Genomic DNA, 23,438 nt, shown 5'->3' on the forward strand with positions numbered 1-23,438 from the left:
AGCTCATTGTGCAGAGGTCTCCAGCAATCTTCAGGCTTTGCACAGCATGGTTGACCTCTCTGTTTTCTTTCAATGTTTCTCCTCAGCAAGCTTCAGCAAGGCCTGCCCTTGCAGAGGTCCATTCCCACCTATCTGTAGGATTCTGCTACTGGACAGCAAACACTGCCCGATCCTGAGTGTGCTAACAATTACATTAACAACTGATTTAAGAGCGTGAAATTACACTTACTAAAAGCTATGGATAATGATATTCAGAAACTTGCCCTCTGCAAACAAGAGGAATATATCCAGACATTGTACCTTTTATAAATAAGAACATAAGAACATAAGAAATAGGAGCAGGAGTAGGCCATCTAGCCCTTCGAGCCTGCCCCGCCATTCAATAAGATCATGGCTGATCTGTCGTGGCTCAGTTCCACTTTCCCGCCCTCTCCCCATAACCCTTAATCCCCTCTCTTATCAAGAACCCATCAACCCGCTTCTTAAAAATATTTAGCGAGGCAGCCTCCACCACTTCAACGGGCAGAGAATTCCAGAGATTCACCACCCTTTGAGTGAAGAAGTTCCTCCTCAACTCCGTTCTAAACCGCCTCCCCTTTATCTTGAGGCTGTGCCCCCTAGTCCTACTGTCTTTTTTGAGCGGGAAGAGTCTCTCCACCTCTATCCTATCCATCCCATTCATCATCTTATACGTCTCAATGAGATCTCCCCTCATTCTTCTAAACTCTAACGAGTACAAGCCTAGTTTATTCAGCCTCTCCTCATAGCTCAATCCCCTCAACTCCGGTATCAGCCTAGTAAACCTCCTCTGCACTCCCTCCAGGGCCAAAATATCCTTGCGCAGGTGCGGCGCCCAAAACTGCACACAGTACTCCACTTGCCTGAAGTGAATTCGGAAAACAAAACTTAAACTACATCAGTTTTGCACCAGGCCCGTGCAGCTAAACTAAGGAAAGCAGTCATCTCCCGATACCATCTCGAAAATTTGACAGAATTTAAATTGAATTAGTATAAAGAGCCAGAACCTAATCATTAATGACATCGAATGGGGGATATAAAGCTCACAACATCATGGATGGGATGAAAGCAAAGATGAGTGAAAACATGTAAACATATTCTATTCAGTTCAACTTGATGCATAGTGAAGATTATCTCAAAATCACCAGTTTTTGCCTTGAGATGCTCAAATCCTGGTATTCCCTTCCTGACGCCATTGTGGATCAACCCACAGCACGTGGACTGCAGCAATTCAAGGAGGCAACTCTCCACCACTTTCTCAAGGGCAACTAAGGATGGGCAACAAATACTGACCAGCCAGCAATGCCCAAGTCCACATTTAAACGAATAATAAAAAAATTGATGCACTCCTCTGATTATCTTTTCACAGGTAATTAGTTTTCCAAATATTAATTCATTAATGAAATGCTCAACAACTTAAAGAAACATGTAAACTTCTGTTTTACTCTTTCATGAAATGAAGGCCAACAATTGGTGCCCATTCCTAAATGTCTTTGAGAAGATGATGGTGAGCCACCTTCTTAAACCACTGCAGTCCATATTTCGTAGCATCCCTACAGTACAGGAGATCATTCGGCCCTTCAAGGCTGCACTGACAACAATCTCACCCAGGCCCCATCCGCATAACTACATATTTACCCCACTAAACCCTCTAACCCACGCATCCAGTGGCACTAAGGGGCAATTTAGCACGACCAATCACCTAACTCGCATATCTTTGGATATATAGTGCAAGTAGATCTACAGAGCTGTTACGGAGCGAATTCCAGGATTTTAACTGATTTTTCAGCAGTGAAGGAACTATAGTTGGAAGTCAGAATGGTGTGTGGCTTGGAGGGCTTGCAAATGGTGGTTTTGCCATGCATCTGCTGCCCTTGTCTCTCCAGTTGGCGGGCACCATTGGTTGGAAGGTGCTATTTAGAGAGATTTGGTGAGTTGCTGATGAATCAGAGTAGAGGAAATCAAAAGGAACTTTTCTTAAAATAATTAATTATGAAAGCCATGTGTACTTCCAATCCTACAATGTATGTACCCAACTTCTGGGAAGCTCCATATAAAAAGTTCTGGCTTGCAAACTGTTGCAGTAAGAAGTCTCATAACACCAGGTTTATTTGGTAGCAAAAGCCACTAGTTTTCGGAGCTCTGCTCGTTTGTCAGGTAAGTGGCAGTTCTGTTCTCAAACAGGGCATAGAACAACACAAACTCAATTTATAAAATAATGGTTGGAATGCGAATCTTTACAGGTAATCAAGTCGTAAAAGGTACAGGCAATGTGAGCGGAGAGAGGCTTAAACACCTTAAAGGTATAGACACTGTCTGTACCTTTCAGACTTAATTACCTGTAGACTCACATTCCAATCATTATTTTGTAAATTGAGTTTGTGTCTTTATATGCCCTGTTTGTGAACAGAACTCCCACTTGCCTGACGAGGAGCAGCACTCTGAAAGCTAGTGGCTTTTGCTACCAAATAAATATGTTGGACTTTAACCTGGTGTTGTGAGACTTCTTACTGTGTTTACCCCAGCCCAACACCAGTGTCTCCACATCACTGCAAATAGTTAACAGTGAAAGTGTCAGGAGTTAAATACATGTAATATTTATTCTTGAACACTGACGAAAGTGGAATAACTTGGATATAAGTTGTTTGGTGCTGTATCCTTCAGTCTCAGAAAGGAAATATTTGCCCATGAAAGGTTATCTATATGTCAATTTAACACATGTAACATCTCAAAGTATCACACATGGAGGTAAAACAACAACAAACTGAACAGAGAACCTATTGATTCTCAAATAGCATCAATGAATACATTTTAAAATGAGTTGCTTCCTACAGTTTTATCCTGGCTTTGATAATTTGATTCTGCCCATGGGGAAGAGCTGATGATCTACAAACAACTGGTAATCTAGAAACAAATTTTCCTTTGCTGGAGCAATTAGTCTCCCAGTGTTCTCAGACTGTGCCGATTTGCAACATTTACACTCTGTGACCATAAAGAGACAGGCCACTTTAAGCATGGTTCTACCTTAACTACAGGAAGTTTTGCTTACAGCAGTCCTTTCATGTATTAGTGTCATAAATAGGTTTACATTAACACTGCAATGAAGTTACTGTGAAAATCCCTAGTTGCCACACTCCGGGACTTGTTTGGGTACACTGAGGGAGAATTTAGCATGGTCAATGCACCTAACCAGCTTGTCTTTCGGACTGTGGAAGGAAACCCCAAGCAGACACGGAAAGAATGTGCAGTGCAGACTCTGCACAGACAGTGACCAAAGCCAGGAATCCAACCTGGGTCTCTTGGTGCTGTGAGGCAGCAGTACTCACCACTGTGCCACCGTGCCACCCCACTGACTGATTTACTGAGACTCACACTGCTGTTTAAAAGAGAGAAGGAGGAGCAGTACACTAGATTAATAATATAGCTGGTTAGCATGCTGCCTTGTTATTGCTTAGTGGATTTTCTACCTATGTTTATCAGGTGAACTTCCTTTATGAACTTGACCAATTTGAACCCATTTTTTCATTCTTTCTCTCAAAATGGGAAGGCTGTCAAAAGGTAATACTTGTAAACCTATTTCTAGAGACCCTATGTTGGAAATGATTGAAGCTGTGTGTGACAAACCATGGCACAAAACTGGTCTGAAGTCAGGAAAGAGCTTCCAGTGCTTTAACGTGGTTGATCAAGATTCCCAATCACTTCATTGGGAAATGTTGAATGTGGAACTGAGCCTCACAGGTCCCAAGTTTAATTCCCAGCTCTGTACCATTCAGCTCACCTCACTGCAGTAAAATTGCAATTAGGCCAGGGGAAGAGGGACCCACTCTCAGTCACCCCTCCACCAGAAAATGTATTAGAATGGTATTGTGCTGGATTCTGATACATTTTGCTATCTAATAGTCTGACGCTAACTGCTCACAATCAAAATCAATGTCATTCTGGGAAGGTACTAGAAGGCACTCCACAAAGAGGAGTGGACAAAATGCTGAGGAATTGGCTTTAAGAGTATAGCAACCAATCTCAAAACATCCACCAACTAACCTCCTTCAAACTGAATAAAACTTATATTCTTGTCACGAGATTACACTATCAGTCTGGTAACAATATGATGGAACCATGGTTTGGTACCAGAATGAAGATTGGATATCACTAATATTGATTGGCAATACAGTACAACAAAACCATCCTCCTTCCCTAAACACAAGAATAATTCTCAATGGATATACAACTGAAAGCAGGCTGTATCACCAGTCAAAAGAGTAAATTATTAACCCATTGAAACAGGAACCACTTTCACCCCCACAAAGACAGGGGCAGCTGTACTTAAACCTATATCTCAACCTTTCAGAGACAGTTACTGAGGTGAGGGATTAGGGCATGGGAATTGCATGTTCAAACACTGTTTAGTCGTGACAGCCACAACATCAGTGTAGAAAGGTCAAGAGATCGTGGCTTAATAGCAGAGCACTTCATGCCACTTGGCAACTGGTGTGAATTTCAGGGGCTATTAGTGCAGGGCAGTAATGACTCTTCCAGAACTTGTACTGATGGATCAGGTCCCCTGTTACTGGGGACAGATGGACTGGAATAAAAATGTATTTTGTGTCCTAACTTTCAGCTGGCAGTGTTGAGGGGTGGAGACATGTTCATACAAACAATGGTTTGATTAAAAGCGGGACATCTGCTGAGCTATGTTTTCAGAAACATTTTTTTTTACAAATTCACCAATTTCCACCCCTTGTGTTTGAGGCACTGACTTTTTGTGGTACTGATGGCACTGGCAACCTCTGATTGTTCCATGCCTTAGTGTTAGGGGTCCACTGGCAGTATTAATAATGAATGTAATTCAGTCCTTATCCATGTACAGCTGTTGGCAGTGGGTACCAGTGAGTGAGCAGGAGCTGGAAAACCAGCGAATTCTCCCTATGATGCCCCCCCCTCCCCCCACCCCACTCCAGTCCCCTAACATGGAGACTGTAGTATTCTTTCTGGTCAATGTTAAACTGGGGACCTTCAGTTCTGTAAAGCTCAGATCTACACCAGCTGTCACTTTTCACCATTAAGTCAGTGGTAATACAGGAGTCCTGCTGTTACCTTTCCAGCACAATGTTATACACAAGCTTATTTGTTGAGTGGACTGGGTCAAGCATGTTAATCCTTACAAAGTTTCCTGCTTTCAATAGTATTTTTCTCTAAGCAGTTGCTGGGTGGCGGCCAGAAGCTTCCTACATGGGAATCGCACTTAAGCAGAACATTCATTGCACTAATAGGGGTCAATCTGAAACAAATTTGTTGGCACTACCAAAGAAGGGCCATTGGGTAGGAAGATGAGCAATATTTAAAAAAGCATCAGCAGGTACAGAAGAAAACTGGTGCATGTTTGTCATTTGGTTTGGCATTTGGAACGGATGGGATCAAATGAGCTTGGGTGTCTTCTTCATCAGGTTTTGCCTGATTTAATTGGTCTGCTCCACCAGCTGCAAGTAATTGCTTAAAAGCAACCATATTAGATATCCCAGAATGCACTGGATGCCGACTAAATGAAATACGTTTGAGTAATTTCACTTTGATCAGAGTTAGTAAACTGTTCCAAATATCTAAGAAATGTTAATGTCCATTTAAGGTTAAAATATTCACCAAGGCCCCTGTGCAGCGAGTTTCCCATTAGCAGGGAATCATTAAACTCCATTATAACCAGAATACAGGAACTCCCTGTGTGTACATTTTCTGGATTACAAATCTAATTCGCAGGCTCCTTTCAACTCCCTTTCTCTAAGTTGACTATGTTACACATTTACTTTCATAATTACCTCATGGGATGTGGGTGTTGCTGGTTAGGCCAGCATTTATTGCCCATCCCTAACTGTCCTTGAGAGGATAGTGGTGAGCCACACTCTTGAACTGCTGCCGTCCATGTGGTGAAGGTACACCCATAGTTAAGAATGGAGTTCCAAGATTTTGACCCAGTGGTCTAAAAGAATGTAGAAAAACAAATCTGCAGGGAAAATATATAGATGGAAACATTATGGAGCAATTATAATGGGGGACTTTAATTACTCAAATGTAGACAGGGTGAGTGAGAGTGAAAAGGGGTGGAGGAGGCAAGATTGTGTTTAGGAATAGTTTTTACAACAGGATGAACAAGAAAGGATGTAATGCTGGACCTTGGTCTTGGAAATGAGGCAGGCCAAGTAGATCACGGGGGGAATTTTCCTGTCCCACCCGCCACGGGAATTGTAATGGGCGGAGGGCGGACTGTGCAAAGGTCTGTTGACCTCAGACAGAATTTTCTGGTTTTGGGACGAGTGCAGCTGGAAGCTCCCACCTCAAGTGTGAGCGAGGGAATATTTTGAAGGCAGTGATTTTTTTGGAGATAGTGATCATTGTATTGTAAGGGTTAGGATGCTAATAGAAAAGGAAATAGGCAATCCAGAATTCAAATAATTAATTGTGGATGAACCGATTTCAATGGGGCAAGAACGGAGTTGAGCTGGAAGGGCTGAAAAGAAACATTGGCAGGAAAACCGTGGCTGAACAATGGGATATCTTCAAAAAACTGGGTTCGGCATTGTCAAGGTATATTTCCTCAAAAGGCAGACAAATCCAGAGCTTTCTCAATGAAAAAAGAGTTGGAAATTAAGATAGTGAAGCAAAAGTGTGCTTCTGACAAATAAGAACATAAGAACATAAGAAATAGGAGCAGGAGTAGGCCATCTAGCCCTTCGAGCCTGCCCCGCCATTCAATAAGATCATGGCTGATCTGTCGTGGCTCAGTTCCACTTTCCCGCCCTCTCCCCATAACCCTTAATCCCCTCGCTTATCAAAAACCCATCAACCCGCGTCTTAAAAATATTGAGCGAGGCAGCCTCCACCACCTCAACGGGCAGAGAATTCCAGAGATTCACCACCCTTTGAGTGAAGAAGTTCCTCCTCAACTCCGTTCTAAACCGCCCCCCTTTTATCTTGAGGCTGTGCCCCCTAGTCCTACTGTCTTTTTTGAGCGGGAAGAGTCTCTCCACCTCTATCCTATCCATCCCATTCATCATCTTATACGTCTCAATGAGATCTCCCCTCATTCTTCTAAACTCTAATGAGTACAAGCCCAGTTTATTCAGCCTCTCCTCATAGCTCAACCCCCTCAAGTCCGGTACCAGCCTAGTAAACCTCCTCTGCACTCCCTCCAAGGCCAAAATATCTTTGCGCAGGTGCGGCGCCCAAAACTGCACACAGTACTCCAGCTGCGGCCTCACCAATGCCCTATACAGCTGCAGCAAGACCTCCCTACTTTTATATTCAATCCCCCTCGCTATGAAGGCCAGCATCCCATTCGCCTTCCTGACCACCTGCTGCACCTGCAAGCTGGGTTTTTGCGACTCATGCACAAGGACCCCGAGGTCCCTCTGCACCGTCGCATGCTGCAGTTTTTCGCCCCGTAAGTAATAGTCCTTCCTACCATTCTTCCTACCAAAGTGGACCACCTCACACTTGCCAACATTAAATTCCATTTGCCATTTCCAGGCCCATTCGCCCAGCCTATCTAGATCCTTCTGCAGACTCTCCACACCCTCCGCACAATTTGCCGTTCCCCCAATCTTGGTGTCATCAGCAAATTTCGACACCCTACACTCAGTTCCCTCCTCCAGATCATCTATATAAATGGTAAAAAGCTGAGGCCCCAGCACCGACCCCTGGGGCACCCCACTAGTCACCATCCGCCAATCCGAATAGCACCCGTTGACCCCCACTCTCTGCCTCCTATTTGACAACCAATCTTCTATCCACGCTAACACCCTACCCCCAACTCCATGTCCCTCGACCTTCTGCAATAACCTCTTGTGAGGTACTTTGTCAAACGCCTTCTGAAAATCAAGAAAGACCACATCCACCGGCTCTCCTCTATCCACCGCCCTAGACACATCCTCATAGAACTCCAGTAAATTTGTCAGACACGACTTCCCTTTAATGAAACCGTGCTGCGTCTGCTCTATCAAGCAATTCCCTTCAAGATGCCAGCAATTCCCTTCAAGATGCCAGCAATTCCCTTCAAGATGCCAGGTAGAATGTCAGGTAGAAGATACAGTTGAGAACCAAGAATAATACAGAATGTTTAGGAGGGTGGTGAAAAGCACATTAGAGAAACAAAAAGGGATAAGAAGAAAAGGCTGGCAGCCAACATAAAGGGGGATCCCAAAGTCTCCCTCAGCTTATAAAGAGGGAAAGATTGGTAAAAGGAGTAGAGCCAATCAGGAACTTGAGAGGGAATTTAGACACGGAAGCAGGGCACATAGCTGAAGTATTAAATGAATACGTTGCATCTGTCTCTACCAAGGAGGTAGATGTTACCTAAGCCATAGAGGAGGAAAACTCCATTACTAGTGACGTTCAAAATTTATAAGGAGAAGATAAGAACATAAGAAATAGGAGCAGGAGTAGGCCATCTGGCCCTTCGAGCCTGCCCCGCCATTCAATAAGATCATGGCTGATCTGTCGTGGCTCAGTTCCACTTTCCCGCCCTCTCCCCATAACCCTTAATCCCCTCTCTTATCAAAAACCCATCAACGCGCTTCTTAAAAATATTTAGCGAGGCAGCCTCCACCACTTCAACGGGCAGAGAATTCCAGAGATTCACCACCCTTTGAGTGAAGAAGTTCCTCCTCAACTCCGTTCTGAACTGCCCCCCCTTTATCTTGAGGCTGTGCCCCCTAGTCCTACTGTCTTTTTTGAGCGGGAAGAGTCTTTCCACCTCTATCCTATCCATCCCATTCATCATCTTATACGTCTCAATGAGATCTCCCCTCATTCTTCTAAACTCTAACGAGTACAAGCCTAGTTTATTCAGCCTCTCCTCATAGCTCAACCCCCTCAACTCCGGTATCAGCCTAGTAAACCTCCTCTGCACTCCCTCCAGGGCCAAAATATCCTTGCGCAGGTGCGGCGCCCAAAACTGCACACAGTACTCCAGCTGCGGCCTCACCAATGCCCTATACAGCTGCAGCAAGACCTCCCTACTTTTATATTCAATCCCCCTCGCTATGAAGGCCAGCATCCCATTCGCCTTCCTGACCACCTGCTGCACCTGCAGGCTGGGTTTTTGCGACTCATGCACAAGGACCCCGAGGTCCCTCTGCACCGTCGCCTGCTGCAGTTTTTCGCCACGTAAGTAATAGTCCTTCCTACCATTCTTCCTACCAAAGTGGACCACCTCACACTTGCCAACATTAAATTCCATTTGCCATTTCCTGGCCCATTCACCCAGCCTATCTAGATCCTTCTGCAGACTCTCCACACCCTCCGCACAATTTGCCTTTCCCCCAATCTTGGTGTCATCAGCAAATTTCGACACCCTACACTCGGTTCCCTCCTCCAGATCATCTATATAAATGGTAAATAGCTGAGGCCCCAGCACCGACCCCTGGGGCACCCCACTAGTCACCAACCGCCAATCCGAATAGCACCCATTGACCCCCACTCTCTGCCTCCTATTTGACAACCAATCCTCTATCCACGCTAACACCCTACCCCCAACTCCATGTCCTCTGACCTTCTGCAGTAACCTCTTGTGAGGTACCTTATCAAACGCCTTCTGAAAATCCAGAAAGACCACATCCACCGGCTCTCCTCTATCCACCGCCCTAGACACATCCTCATAGAACTCCAGTAAATTTGTCAGACACGACTTCCCTTTAATGAAACCGTGTTGCGTCTGCCCTATCAAGCAATTCCCTTCAAGATGCCTCGCAATTTCCTCCTTAATGATGGATTCTAACATTTTACCTACCACAGACGTTAAACTAACCGGCCTGTAATTCCCCGCCTTTTGCCTGGCACCCTTCTTAAACAACGGCGTAACATTAGCCGTTTTCCAATCCTCCGGCACTTCCCCGGAATCCAGCGACGTCTGGAAAATAACCACCAAGGCATCCACTATCACCTCCGCCATTTCTTTCAGAACCCTCGGATGCATTCCATCCGGTCCTGGGGACTTGTCCACAATCAGCCCCTCCAGTCTGTCGCGCACCACCTCTCTAGTAACAGTAATGTCATTAAGACCCTCCAGTCCTACCACCTTTCCATCGCTAACACCCGGCAAATTATTCACGTCCTCCTCCGTGAAGACAGAAACAAAAAAGTTATTCAAGACCTTAGCCATATCCCCATCCCCTACCACTAGGTCCCCTTTCTCATCCGCTAAGGGACCAACGTTCACCCTAGCCAGCCTCTTCCTTTTTATATATTTATAAAAACTCTTGCTATCCTTTTTTATATTAAGTGCTAGCCCAGCTTCATAGCTTCTTCTACCCTCCTTTATCAACTTTTTTGTCAATCTTTGTTGACATTTAAACCTTTCCCAATCCTCTTCTCGCCCACTGCTCTTAGCTACTCTAAATTCCTCCGCTTTTAATTTAACACTTTCCTTCACCTCCTTCGTTATCCACAGCTTATTACCTCTCTTCCTACTGTCCTTTTTAACCATCGGAATAAATTTCTGCTGAGCACCAAGAAAGATCTCCTTAAAGATCCTCCACTGCTCCTCAGCAGACCTACCTTCCAACGCGCTCCCCCAGTCCACATTCGCCAATTCTTCTCTCATCCTACCATACTCCCCTCTATTCAAACAAAGGACACGTGTCCGGGAACCCACTTTCTCCTCCTCCATCTGCAACAGAAACTCCACCATACAATGATCACTCTCTCCAAGAGGATCCTTCACCTCAAGGTCCCTAATTCTACCCGCCTCATTACATAGCACCAGATCCAAGATAGCTCGCTCCCTCGTCGGCTCCAACACACACTGTTCCAGGAAACTATCCCGGCAGCATTCCAAGAACTCCTCCTCGAGCCCACCTCGTCCAACATGGGTCGACCAATCAATATGCAGATTGAAATCCCCCATAACTACTGCCGTCCCATTCCTGCACGCCGCACTTATTTGCGCGTTAACAGCCCGCCCCACCTCCAAGATGTCAGATAAATTGTTGGCAACTTAAAGTCAACAACACACGGGACTAGATGAGATGCATCCAAGGATATTGAAGAAAATGAGTGTGGAAATTGCAGGGACACTGGCCATAACCTTTTTGTCTTGCCTAGACTCAGAGGAGGTGCCAGACAACTGGAGAATTGCAAACAGTACATTCTTGTTCAAAAAAGGTTGCAAAGATAAGCCCTGCAATTACAGAGCAGTCAGTGTGGGGAAACTTCAGTGGTGGGGAAACTTCTAGAAACAATTATTCAGGATAGTAGTCATATGGAAAAATGTGGATTGACCCAGGAGAAGCAGTATGGATTTTTTAAAGGGAAAATCACATATAATTAGCTTGCTGGAGTTTTGTTTTGAAGAGGTAACAGAGAGGGTTAATGAAGGTAATGTTGTTGATGTGGTGTACATGGACTTCCAAAAGGGAACTGGATTCAGTGCCATACAGTAGACTTGCAAGAAAAGTTAGACCTCATGGAATAAAAGGGACAGTAGCAAAATAGACACAAAATTGTAAAGTAATGGAAAAGAAAGAGTAATGGTCAATTGACCTTTTTTGAGCTGGACAAAGGTTTGCAGTGGGGCTTCCCGGAGCTGGTACTGGGTCACTTGCCTTTCAGTATATTGCCCTCAACCCACATGCACTAATTTTGTTTACGAACTCTCTTGTGTGGGACCTTAGTGAAAGCCATCTGAAAATCCAAATACACCACATTCACTAGTTCACCCTTCTCTATTCTGCTAGTATCATTGTCAAAATCTCCAACAAGTTTGTCAAATACAATTTCTCTTTCAGAAATCCATGTTGACTTTGCCCACTCATACCATTATTTTCTAAGTGTCTAATTATTATATCCTCTACAATAGTTTCTAGTAACTTCCCTACTATTGATGTCAGGCTAATGGTTCGCAGCTATCCGTTTTCTTACATTTGCTCTGCTCTAATCTGCAGGAACCGTACAAGAATAGAGAATCTGTAGAATTTTGGAAGATGTGCTCTTAGGCTGATTGGTTTTACAAAATTGACACTATTCTCCCCTGAATCTGGCTAAGTTAGGGGTTCCATTCGTAGACATGCAGGGTAGAATAGGTGTAGGGTGATGCGGCGGCACGGGCTCGTTGGGCCGAAGGGCCTGTTTCTCGTGCTGGGTTGTTCTTTGTTCTTTTGTTTATGGCCAGCAAGGCATCCACCACTTTCACTGCCACCTTTTCCAAAACTCTGCAATGTAAATCTCAAATCCAGGGAATTTAACAACTTTCAGTCCCATTCATTTCTCCAGTACTACTTTTATTTAAACCAACACTAATTTCTTCCAGTTCCTAATTCTCACCAGTCCCCTGGTTCTGCAGTACTTCTCAGAGATATTTTGACTCTTCTTCCTCGAAGACAGGCACAAAGAGCAGAATATTATGGACCCTCCCACTGGTGGAAACTTCCGGTCCCACTGAAATCAATGGACTTTTGAATTGTTTGCCGCATTTTCCAGCCACAAATTCCACCCAGAGTATTTAGTTTCTCTCCCACTTTCTTATTCCCCGTTATAAATTCTCCATCTCTGCCTGTAATGGGGCAACATTTTTCTTTGGTAATCTTTTCTCTTTTGATGTACCGAACAAGTTTTTAAGAGTTGTTTTTAATACTTCTACATTATGCTTTCTCTTTTGTCAGTTTCTTGGTTCTCCTTTGCTGAATTCTAAAACACTCCCAATCATTAGGCCTGCCATTATTTTTGGCAACTTTATAAGCCTCTTTCTTTGATCTAATACAATCTTTAACTTTTCTTATTAGCTTTGGTTGGATCACTTCCCTGTTGTGTTTTTGTGTCTCAAAGGAATGTAAATTTGTTGTAAACCATGTATTAATTCTTTAAATGTTAGCCATTGCCCACCTATCATAAAATCTTTTAATGCTGTTTCCCAATCCATCACAGCCATCTAATCCCTTGTACCTTCATAGTTTCCTTTGTTTAGATTTAGGACCAGAATTTCAGATTGAGAAGTTACACACCAAATTAAACACCTCATTCAGTCCTGAAAAATAGCCAGTCAAGCGCACGGTGCTGGCACAGTGCTCAAAGGGCCAGGGGCAGGGGTTTAATTCCGACCTTGGATGGCTGTGGGAGTTTGCATGTTATCCCCGCATCTACATGGATTTCTTCCAGGTGCTCTAGCTTCTCCACAGTCTAAAGGTATACAGATTAATGATCAATGTGTAGGGTTACAGGGATGAGGTGGGAGTGAAACTGGGTGGGATGCTCTTTCAGAAGGACAGTGCAGACTTGATAAACTAAATGGTCTTTTTCTACACTGCAGGGATTCTATGGATTTCTCTATGGATCGTACCAGTCTATCTGGCTGGCACAGAAATGATGGGCTGAATGGCCTCCTTCTGTGCTGTAACTTCTCTGTGGTTTGAAGCTACTCTGGAAAGGCAAGGCAAAGATTTTGCGCAAAATGTGAAGCTAACATTTCACATTGCTCCTGTGTAGCAGTAACGCGAGTTATAATTTCCACCAACAGGAATTGCCTTCAAGCCGAAAAGACCTTCTGTCTCCCACACAAACATGGTTTATGAGCTTCTGAGCCAGTACAATGCCAAGCACATGTACCATATATCCCAACAACTGGCAGATCATCCCTTTGGCTGTTTGCAATAAGCAGGGTACCGATTGTACTCAACAGTGTTTGCTTGCAAAACTCAGGTTATAGCGTCCAACGTTAGATGTGATTCAGTGATTAGACAGCTGTTGTCAAACAATCCCAAGTGTGCTAAGAACTACACAATTTAATACATCAACCGAGTTTGCAATGTGGGTTACGTGTCGTTTTCTAGAAGCTACATATATTTATACACAGGAATCTGTCCATTGCAGGGAAAAGGAACTCAGTTAGGCACTGTAATTCTTTTGAATAGGCTGAGCAAGTGGGCAAGGACCTGGCAGATGGAGTACAATGTTAGCAAGTGTGAGGTTATCCACTTTGGCAGAAATAACAGTAGGAGGGATTACTATTTAAAGGGCGAAAAGCTCCAGCATGCTACGGTGCCGAGGGATCTGGGGGTCCTTGTGCATGAGTCGCAAAAACCCAGTCTGCAGGTGCAGCAGGTGATCAAGAAGGCAAATGGTATGCTGGCCTTTATGGCGAGGGGGGATAGAATATAAAAGCAGGGAGGCCTTGCTGCAACTGTACAGGGTACTGGTGAGGCCGCAGCTGTGCAGTTTTGGTCGCTGCACTTGCGGAAGGATATTTTGGCCTTGGAGGGAGTGCAGAGGAGGTTCACTAGGCTGATACCGGAGTTGAGGGGGTTGGACTATGAAGAGAGACTAAATAGACTGGGTCTGTACTCATTGGAGTTTAGAAGGATGAGGGGGAAACTTATAGAGACGTATAAGATAATGAAAGGGATAGATAGGGTAGAGGTAGAGAGATTCTTCCCGCTCAGAAAGGACAACAGGACAAGAGGGCACAGCCTCAAGATAGGGAGGGGGGGGCAGTTTAGAACGGAGTTGAGGAGGAACTTCTTCACTCAAAGGGTGGTGAATCTCTGGAATTCTCTGCCTGTTGAAGTGGTGGAGGCTACCTCGCTAAATATATTTAAGTCACGGGTAGATAGGTTTTTGACAGACAAGGGAATTAAGGGTTATGGGGAGACAGCAGGAAAGTGGAATTGATCCACTTCAGATCAGCCATGATCTTATTGAATGGCGGGGCAGGCTCGAAGGGCTAGATGGCCTACTCCTGCTCTTATTTCTTATGTTCTTATGAATTAAGCAAAAGTGTGGTAGACAATATTTCCCTGGTGCATTCTCCATGGTGAGCAAAGTCTCAACTAATCCAAGCTGACTGGCAACAATCAACATCGTGTTCTCATGTAGTGCAAATTGTAATAATCTCTCCCTCAATTTCAACAAAGGAGATTGTCATCGACTCCAGGAAGTGTAGTGCAGGGCATGCCCGTCTACAGCAATGGGCATGAAGTTGAAATGGATGACAGCTTCAAGTTTTTAGGTGCCCAGATCGCCTACAACCTGTCCTGGTCCCCCCATACCGATACTATAGTTGAGAAAGCCCAGCAACATCTCTACTTTCTCAGGAGACTAAGGAAATTGGCATGTCAGCTACGACTCTACCCAACTTTTATAGACGCACCATAGAAAGCATTCTTTCTGGTTGTATCGCAGCTTGGTATGGCTCCTGCCCTGCCCAAGACTGCAAGGAACTACAAAGGGTTGTGAATGAAGCCCAGTCCATCACTCAAGCCAGCCTCCCAACCACTGACTCTGTCTACACTTCCCATTGCCTCAGAAAAGCAGCCAGCATAATTAAGGACCCCACGCACCCAGGACATTCTCTCTTCCACCTTCTTCCGTCAGGAAAAAGATAGAAAAGTCTGAAGTCATATACCAACCAACTCAAGATCAGCTTCTTCTCTGCTGCCGCCAGACTTTTGAATGGACCTACTTCACACTAAGTTGATCTTTTTCTACACCCTAGCTATGTCTGTAACACTACATTCTGCACTCTCTCCTTACCTTCCTATAAATGGTATGCATTGTCTGTACAGCACGCAAGAAAAAAATACTTTTCACTGTATGCCAATATATGTGACAATAATAAATCAAATCAAATGCTATTCCTTTTGAAATTCAGTACTCTTGCATCTATCCTGATGAGTGCAATATGAAAAGATTCAAGGGCATGTATGTTTTTTCAGCAATACTCAAGTTCTGTACTATCAAATCACATCTTAAAAGGAAATACATACAAGAGTTATGCGCGGAACCATAGGAAGTGGGTGAAATCCTTCACGAGGATGTCCCAATTGGTGGCGTTACGGCAAATAGGGTCCAGGTGAAGGCTGGGATGAAAGCGCTTTATCTGAATGCACGAAGCATTCGGAATAAAGTGGATGAGCTGGTGGCGCAGATCGACACAAATGGATACGATCTGGTGGCCATTACAGAGACGTGTCTGCAAGGTGACAGGGACTGGGAGATGAATGTACGGGGCTATCAAGTGTTTAGGAAGGATAGGCAGGAGGAAAGAGGGGGTGGCGTAGCTCTGCTGATTAAGGATAGTATCAAGGTGGTAGCAAGGGATGATATCGGAGCCAAAGAGCAGAAAGTGGAATCGTTGTGGGTGGAGATTAGGAACAGCAAAGGGAGGAAGACGCTGGTGGGTGTCGTCTATAGGCCCCCAAATAATGATCTGGAGGTGGGGCGGGCTGTTAACGCGCAAATAAGTGCGACGTGCAGGAATGGGACGGCAGTAGTTATGGGAGATTTCAATCTGCATATTGATTGGTCGACCCATGTTGGACGAGGTGGGCTCGAGGAGGAGTTCTTGGAATGCTGCCGGGATAATTTCCTTGAACAGTGTGTGTTGGAGCCGACGAGGGAGCGAGCTATCTTGGATCTGGTGCTATGTAATGAGGCGGGTAGAATTAGGGACCTTGCGGTGAAGGATCCTCTTGGAGAGAGTGATCATTGCATGGTGGAGTTTCTGTTGCAGATGGAGGAGGAGAAAGTGGGTTCCCGGACACGCGTCCTTTGTTTGAATAGAGGGGAGTATGGTAGGATGAGAGAAGAATTGGCGAATGTGGACTGGGGGAGCGCGTTGGAAGGTAGGTCTGCTGAGGAGCAGTGGAGGATCTTTAAGGAGATCTTTCTTGGTGCTCAGCAGAAATTTATTCCGATGGTCAAAAAGGACAGTAGGAGGAGAGGTAATAAGCCGTGGATAACGAAGGAGGTGAAGGAAAGTGTTAAATTAAAAGCGGAGGAATTTAGAGTAGCTAAGAGCAGTGGGCAAGAAGAGGATTGGGAAAGGTTTAAATGTCAACAAAGATTGACAAAGAAGTTGATAAAGGAGGGTAGGAGAAGCTATGAAGCTGGGCTAGCGCTTAATATAAAAAAGGATAGCAAGAGTTTTTATAAATATATAAAAAGGAAGAGGCTGGCTAGGGTGAACGTTGGTCCTTTAGAGGATGAGAAAGGGGAGCTAGTGGTAGGGGATGGGGATATGGCGAAGGTCTTGAATAACTTTTTTGTTTCTGTCTTCACGGAGGAGGACGTGAATAATTTGCCGGGTGTTAGCGATGGAAAGGTGGTAGGACTGGAGGGTCTTAATGACATTACTGTTACTAGAGAGGTGGTGCGCGACAGACTGGAGGGGCTGATTGTGGACAAGTCCCCAGGACCGGATGGAATGCATCCGAGGGTTCTGAAAGAAATGGCGGAGGTTATAGTGGATGCCTTGGTGGTTATTTTCCAGACGTCGCTGGATTCCGGGGAAGTGCCGGAAGATTGGAAAACGGCTAATGTTACGCCGTTGTTTAAGAAGGGTGCCAGGCAAAAGGCGGGGAATTATAGGCCGGTTAGTTTAACGTCTGTGGTAGGTAAAATGTTGGAATCCGTCATTAAGGAGGAAATTGCGAGGCATCTTGAAGGGAATTGCTTGATAGGGCAGACGCAACACGGTTTCATTAAAGGGAAGTCGTGTCTGACAAATTTACTGGAGTTCTATGAGGATGTGTCTAGGGCAGTGGATAGAGGAGAGCCGGTGGATGTGGTCTTTCTGGATTTTCAGAAGGCGTTTGACAAGGTACCTCACAAGAGGTTATTGCAGAAGGTCAGGGGACATGGAGTTGGGGGTAGGGTGTTAGCGTGGATAGAGGATTGGTTGTCAAATAGGAGGCAGAGAGTGGGGGTCAATGGGTGCTATTCGGATTGGCGGTTGGTGACTAGTGGGGTGCCCCAGGGGTCGGTGCTGGGGCCTCAGCTATTTACCATTTATATAGATGATCTGGAGGAGGGAACCGAGTGCAGGGTGTCGAAATTTGCTGATGACACCAAGATTGGGGGAAAGGCAAATTGTGCGGAGGGTGTGGAGAGTCTGCAGAAGGATCTAGATAGGCTGGGCGAATGGGCCAGGAAATGGCAAATGGAATTTAATGTTGGCAAGTGTGAGGTGGTCCACTTTGGTAGGAAGAATGGTAGGAAGGACTATTACTTACGTGGCGAAAAACTGCAGCAGGCGACGGTGCAGAGGGACCTCGGGGTCCTTGTGCATGAGTCGCAAAAACCCAGCTTGCAGGTGCAGCAGGTGGTCAGGAAGGCGAATGGGATGCTGGCCTTCATAGCGAGGGGGATTGAATATAAAAGTAGGGAGGTCTTGCTGCAGCTGTATAGGGCATTGGTGAGGCCGCAGCTGGAGTACTGTGTGCAGTTTTGGGCGCCGCACCTGCGCAAGGATATTTTGGCCCTGGAGGGAGTGCAGAGGAGGTTTACTAGGCTGATACCGGAGTTGAGGGGGTTGAGCTATGAGGAGAGGCTGAATAAACTAGGCTTGTACTCGTTAGAGTTTAGAAGAATGAGGGGAGATCTCATTGAGACGTATAAGATGATGAATGGGATGGATAGGATAGAGGTGGAGAGACTCTTCCCGCTCAAAAAAGACAGTAGGACTAGGGGGCACAGCCTCAAGATAAAGGGGAGGCGGTTTAGAACGGAGTTGAGGAGGAACTTCTTCACTCAAAGGGTGGTGAATCTCTGGAATTCTCTGCCCGTTGAAGTGGTGGAGGCTGCCTCGCTAAATATTTTTAAAAAGCGGGTTGATGGGTTCTTGATAAGAGAGGGGATTAAGGGTTATGGGGAGAGGGCGGGAAAGTGGAACTGAGCCACGACAGATCAGCCATGATCTTATTGAATGGCGGGGCAGGCTCGAAGGGCTAGATGGCCTACTCCTGCTCCTATTTCTTATGTTCTTATGTTCTTATGTTATGTATCGGTATTCATCTAGAAGGACATGACGGATGTCGAGGTCAGGGACAGGTGTGGGAATGCTCTTAAGAAAGTCAGTCTATCAAAGGAGGAAGTGTTGAGCATCCTAAATTGTATTAAGGCAGACAAGTTCCCAGGGCTGGATAGGATCTATGCCAGGTTACTTACTGTGAGAGGCAAGAGGAGAAATAGGTGGGGCCTTAACAGATATCTTCACATTCTCTTTGACCACAGATGAGGTTCCAGCGGATTGGAGAATAGCCAATGTTGTCCCTTGTTGAAGAAAGGAAGCAGGGATAAGTTAACAAATTATAGGCCAGTGAGCTTGACATCAGTATTGGGAAAGCTTCTGGAGAAGATACTGAGGGACAGGATATATGCACCTTTGGAGGAAAATGGACTAGTTAGTGACAGACAGCATGGTTTTGTCACACCAACGTAATTGAGTTTTTTGAAGACGTGACAAAGATAATAGATGAAGGAAGGGCTGCAGATGTAATTTATATATGGACCTTAATAAGGCAAGGTCCCACATGGCAGACTGGTACAAAAACTAAAATCACATGGGATTCAGGGTGGGCTGGCTAGATGGATACACAAATAAGAACATAAGAACATAAGAAATAGGAGCAGGACTAGGCCATCTGACCCCTCGAGCCTGCCCCGCCATTCAATAAGATCATGGCTGATCTGTCGTGGCTCAGTTCCACATTCCCACCCTCTCCCCATAACCCTTAATCCCCTCTCTTATCAAAAACCCATCAACCCGCGTCTTAAAAACATTTAGTGAGGTAGCCTCCACCACTTCAACGGGCAGAGAATTCCAGAGATTCACCACCCTTTGAGTGAAGAAGTTCCTCCTCAACTCCGTTCTAAAACACCCCCCCTTTATCTTGAGGCTGTGCCCCCTAGTCCTACTGTCCTTTCTAAGCGGGAAGAGTCTCTCCACCTCTATCCTATCCATCCCATTCATCATCTTATACGTCTCAATGAGATCTCCCCTCATTCTTCTAAACTCTAACCAGTACAAGCCTAGTTTATTCAGCCTCTCCTCATAGCTCAACCCCCTCAACTCCGGCATCAGCCTAGTAAACCTCCTCTGCACTCCCTCCAAGGCCAAAATATCCTTGCGTAAGTACGGCGCCCAAAACTGCACACAGTACTCCAGCTGCGGCCTCACCAATGCCCTATACAGCTGCAGCAAGACCTCCCTATTTTTATATTCAATCCCCCTCGCTATGAAGGCCATATAACCAAATGGTTATAGAAGACAAAGTAATGGTGGAAGGGTGTTGTACAGAATGGAGATCTGTAGCTAGTGGTATTCTGCAGGGATCAGTGCTGGGACCTCAGTTGTTTGTAGTATATAAAAATGATCTGGAAAATGTGGGTGGTCCGATTAATAAGTTTGCAGATGACACAAAGATTGGCGGAGTTGCTGATAGCACCGAGGAATGTCAGAGGATATAACAGATATAGATAGATTGGAGACTTGGGCACAGAAATGGCAGATGGAGTCTAATTCGAACAAATGCGAGGTGATGAATTTTGGAGGATCAAATTTAGGGGTGATTATACTGTAAATGGCAGAATCCTTTGGAACATTAACATACAGAGGGATCTGAGAGTCCACAGTTCCCTAAAAGTGACAACACAGGTGGCCAAGGTGATTAAGAAGACACATGGCCTGCATGCCTTTATCAGCCGGGGCACTGAGTACAGGAGTTGGGAAATCATGTTGCAGCTTTATAACACTTCAGTTAGACCGTATTTGGCATATCCTGTGCAGTTCTGGTCACTATACTCTCTGAAGGACGTAGAAGCTTTGGAGAGAGTGCAAAGAAGGTTCACCAGGATCTTGACTAGGAGGAGAGGTTGAACAAACTAGGGTTATTTTCATTGGAAAGATGGAGGCTGAGGGGAGATCTGATAGAGGTCTACAAAATTATGAGAGGCATAGACTGGGTGGATAGTCAGGAGTTTATTCCAAGGTGCAAGCGTCAATTACAAAAGGGCACAGGTTCAAGGTGAGAGGGGGAAAGTTTAAGGGAGATGTGTGGGGGAAGATTTTCACACAGAGAGTGGTGGGTGCCTGGAATGCGCTACTAGAGGAGGCAGTGAAAGCAGGCACATTAGTAACTTTTAAGAGGCATCTGGATGGGTACATGCATAGGAAGGAAATAGAAGGACATGGACTGAGTAAGAGTAGAAGGTTTTTTTTTTAAATTGGATATCATGATTGGCACAGGCTTGGAGAGTGAAGGGCTTATTCCTGTGCTGTACTTCTCTCTGTTCTAAGAGTCTTTGGATTATTTGCATAGGTGAGCAGGACAAAGGTCTTTTATTTCCAAATGTCTTTCATCACCTCAGATAACCCCAAAGCACTTTACAACTGATTTTTTATTTTTATTTTGTTTATATCCAATTCAATCCAATCAAAGTCCAATTCAAAGTCCAATTCAAAGTATCAACAAGTGAGACATGCCAGATCCAAGCTGATGAGACAGGCTGGCTGCTTCCTGTCTTGGGCTTGATCTACATGATCCAAGCTGATTGGAACAGGCATTGCACCTCCCATAAGGCTTGATCTTACTTGCATCTTAGCCAAAAGGCCAAGATACCGCGTTAAAAAATTGCTTCAAACAAAGCCTCAGTGTAACTTCATGACTTCAACCAATGCAGGACAGCAAAACTACACTTGATCTTAGCTAAAAGGTCGAGAAGCGTTTTGCAACCAATGAAATGCTTTGAAGTGTGGTCATGATTGTAGTGTAGGAAATGTGACAACTGAGTGGCGCATGAGAGCCAGTTCTCACAAACATTAACATGCTGTTGACCAATAGTCTCCTTTTACTGAAGTTGGTTCAGGGATAGTTATAGGTTAGGACACTTAGAAGAAATTACCTGCTCGTCTTCGAAACAATGTAATGATATATTTACTGACAGGATGTACAGGGCCTTGGGTTTAATGTCTTTTCTGAGAGAGAGAAAATAGGAATTGAAGTATCTGGATAGACTTTGTCAGACAAGGCTCAGATGTTAGAACAGCCCTTTATATGACTATTCTACTGAGCAGGTGGACCACTGTGTAGTCTATATGGTGTAGGTACATCCACAGTGCTTTCTGGACAGGGAGTTCCACAATTTTGACCCAGTGACAAGCCAGGATGGTGTAGGGTTTGGAGAGAAACTTGCAGGTGGTGCTTTTTCTAAATGACTGCTGCTCTTGCTCTTGTATGTAGTACAGGTTGTAGATTTGCAAGATGCTGTCAAAGGAAACTGGCAAATTGCTGCAGTGCATTTTGTGTATGGTACACATTGCTGCCACCATGCACTGTTGGTGGATGGAGTGGACGTTTAAGCTGCTGGATGGGGTACTGGTCAGTCGGCTGCTTTATACTGGAGGGTGTTAAACTTTTCAAGTGTTGTTGGAGCTACACTCATCCAGATAACTGAAGAGTATTCCATCGCACCCCTGACAGATCCCTCGTAGATAATGGATAGGCTTGAAGAGTCAAGAAATGAATTACTCACCACAGAATTCCCAGCATCTGACCTGCTCTTGAAACTCATAATATTTAGGCAGGTGTAGTTGATGAAAGGGGGCAGTAACAATAATCTTAGTAAAACAAAAGAGATTGTCATCGACTCCAGGAAATATCGTGGGGGAAATGTCCCTGTCTACATCAAAAGGCATGAAATGGAAATGGTTAAGAGCTTCAAGTTTCTCTGTGTCCACATCACCAACAACCTGTCCTGGTCCCTCCATGCCGACACTATACTTAAGATAGTTAATATAGGGGGCATGGTTAGTAAGTTTACAGATGACACCAAGATTGGTGGCATGGTGGACAGTGAGAAAGGTGATCTCCAATTGCAATGGGATCTTGATCAATTGGGCCAGTGGACTGACAAATGGCAGATGGAGTTTAGACAAATGCGAAGTAACGCATTTTGTAGATTGAACCAGGGCAGGGCTTACTCAGTTAATGGTAGGTCACAGGGGAGAGTTACAGAACAAAGAGATTTACAGGTACATGTTCATAGCTCCTTGAAAGTGGAGTCACAGATGGACAGAGTGGTGAAGAAGGGATTCTGCATGCTTGGTTTCATTGGTTGGGACGTCTTGAAGTTGTACAAGACATTGGTAAGGCCAAACTTGGAACACTGTATGCAATTCTGGTCACCCTATTATAGAAAGGATATTATTAAATTAGAAAGAGTACAGAAAACATTTACTAGGATGCGACTGGGACTTGATGGATTGAGTTATAAGGAGAAGCTGAATAGACTGGGACTTTTATGTCTGGAGCATAGAAGGCTGAGGGGTGACCTTATAGAGGTCTATAAAATAATGAGGGGCATAGACAAGGTAGATGGTCAATATCTTTTTCCAAAGGTAGGAGAGTCTAAAACTAGAGGGCATAGGTTTAAGGTGAGAGAGGAGATATACATAAGTGTCCAGAGGTGCAATTTTTTTCAAACAGAGGGTGGTGAGTGTCTGAAACAAGCTGCCAGAGGTAGTAGTAGAGGCGGGTACAATTTCATCTTTTAAAAAGCATTTAGATAGTTACATGGGTACGATAGGTATAGAGGGATATAGGCCAAATGTGGGCAATTGGGATAGCTTAGGGGTTTAAAAAAAAGGATGGCATGGGCCGAAG

At 44.8% G+C, this 23,438-nt stretch overlaps 1 protein-coding gene across 9 annotated transcripts in view; it reads right to left on the minus strand.

The window, feature by feature from the left end:
• The window catches only part of disp1 (dispatched homolog 1 (Drosophila)), a 415,387-nt gene that overhangs the window by 108,078 nt on the left and 283,871 nt on the right, over positions 1-23,438 (minus strand). Inside the window, exon 1 of one of the 9 annotated variants that reach the window (XM_080193051.1) lies at positions 5,829-5,889. The exons of the other annotated variants lie outside the window; for them this stretch is intronic. Within the exon in view, the coding sequence (XP_080049177.1) occupies positions 5,829-5,875 (47 nt within the window). The 5' untranslated portion in view covers positions 5,876-5,889. Of the gene's footprint in view, positions 1-5,828; positions 5,890-23,438 lie in introns of those variants that run through there. 9 annotated transcript variants of the gene reach the window in all.

Source organism: Carcharhinus amblyrhynchos, chromosome 7 (assembly GCF_965287045.1).
Source record: "Carcharhinus amblyrhynchos chromosome 7, sCarAmb.v2.hapA, whole genome shotgun sequence".
In the NCBI taxonomy this organism is placed as follows: Eukaryota; Metazoa; Chordata; class Chondrichthyes; order Carcharhiniformes; family Carcharhinidae; genus Carcharhinus; species Carcharhinus amblyrhynchos.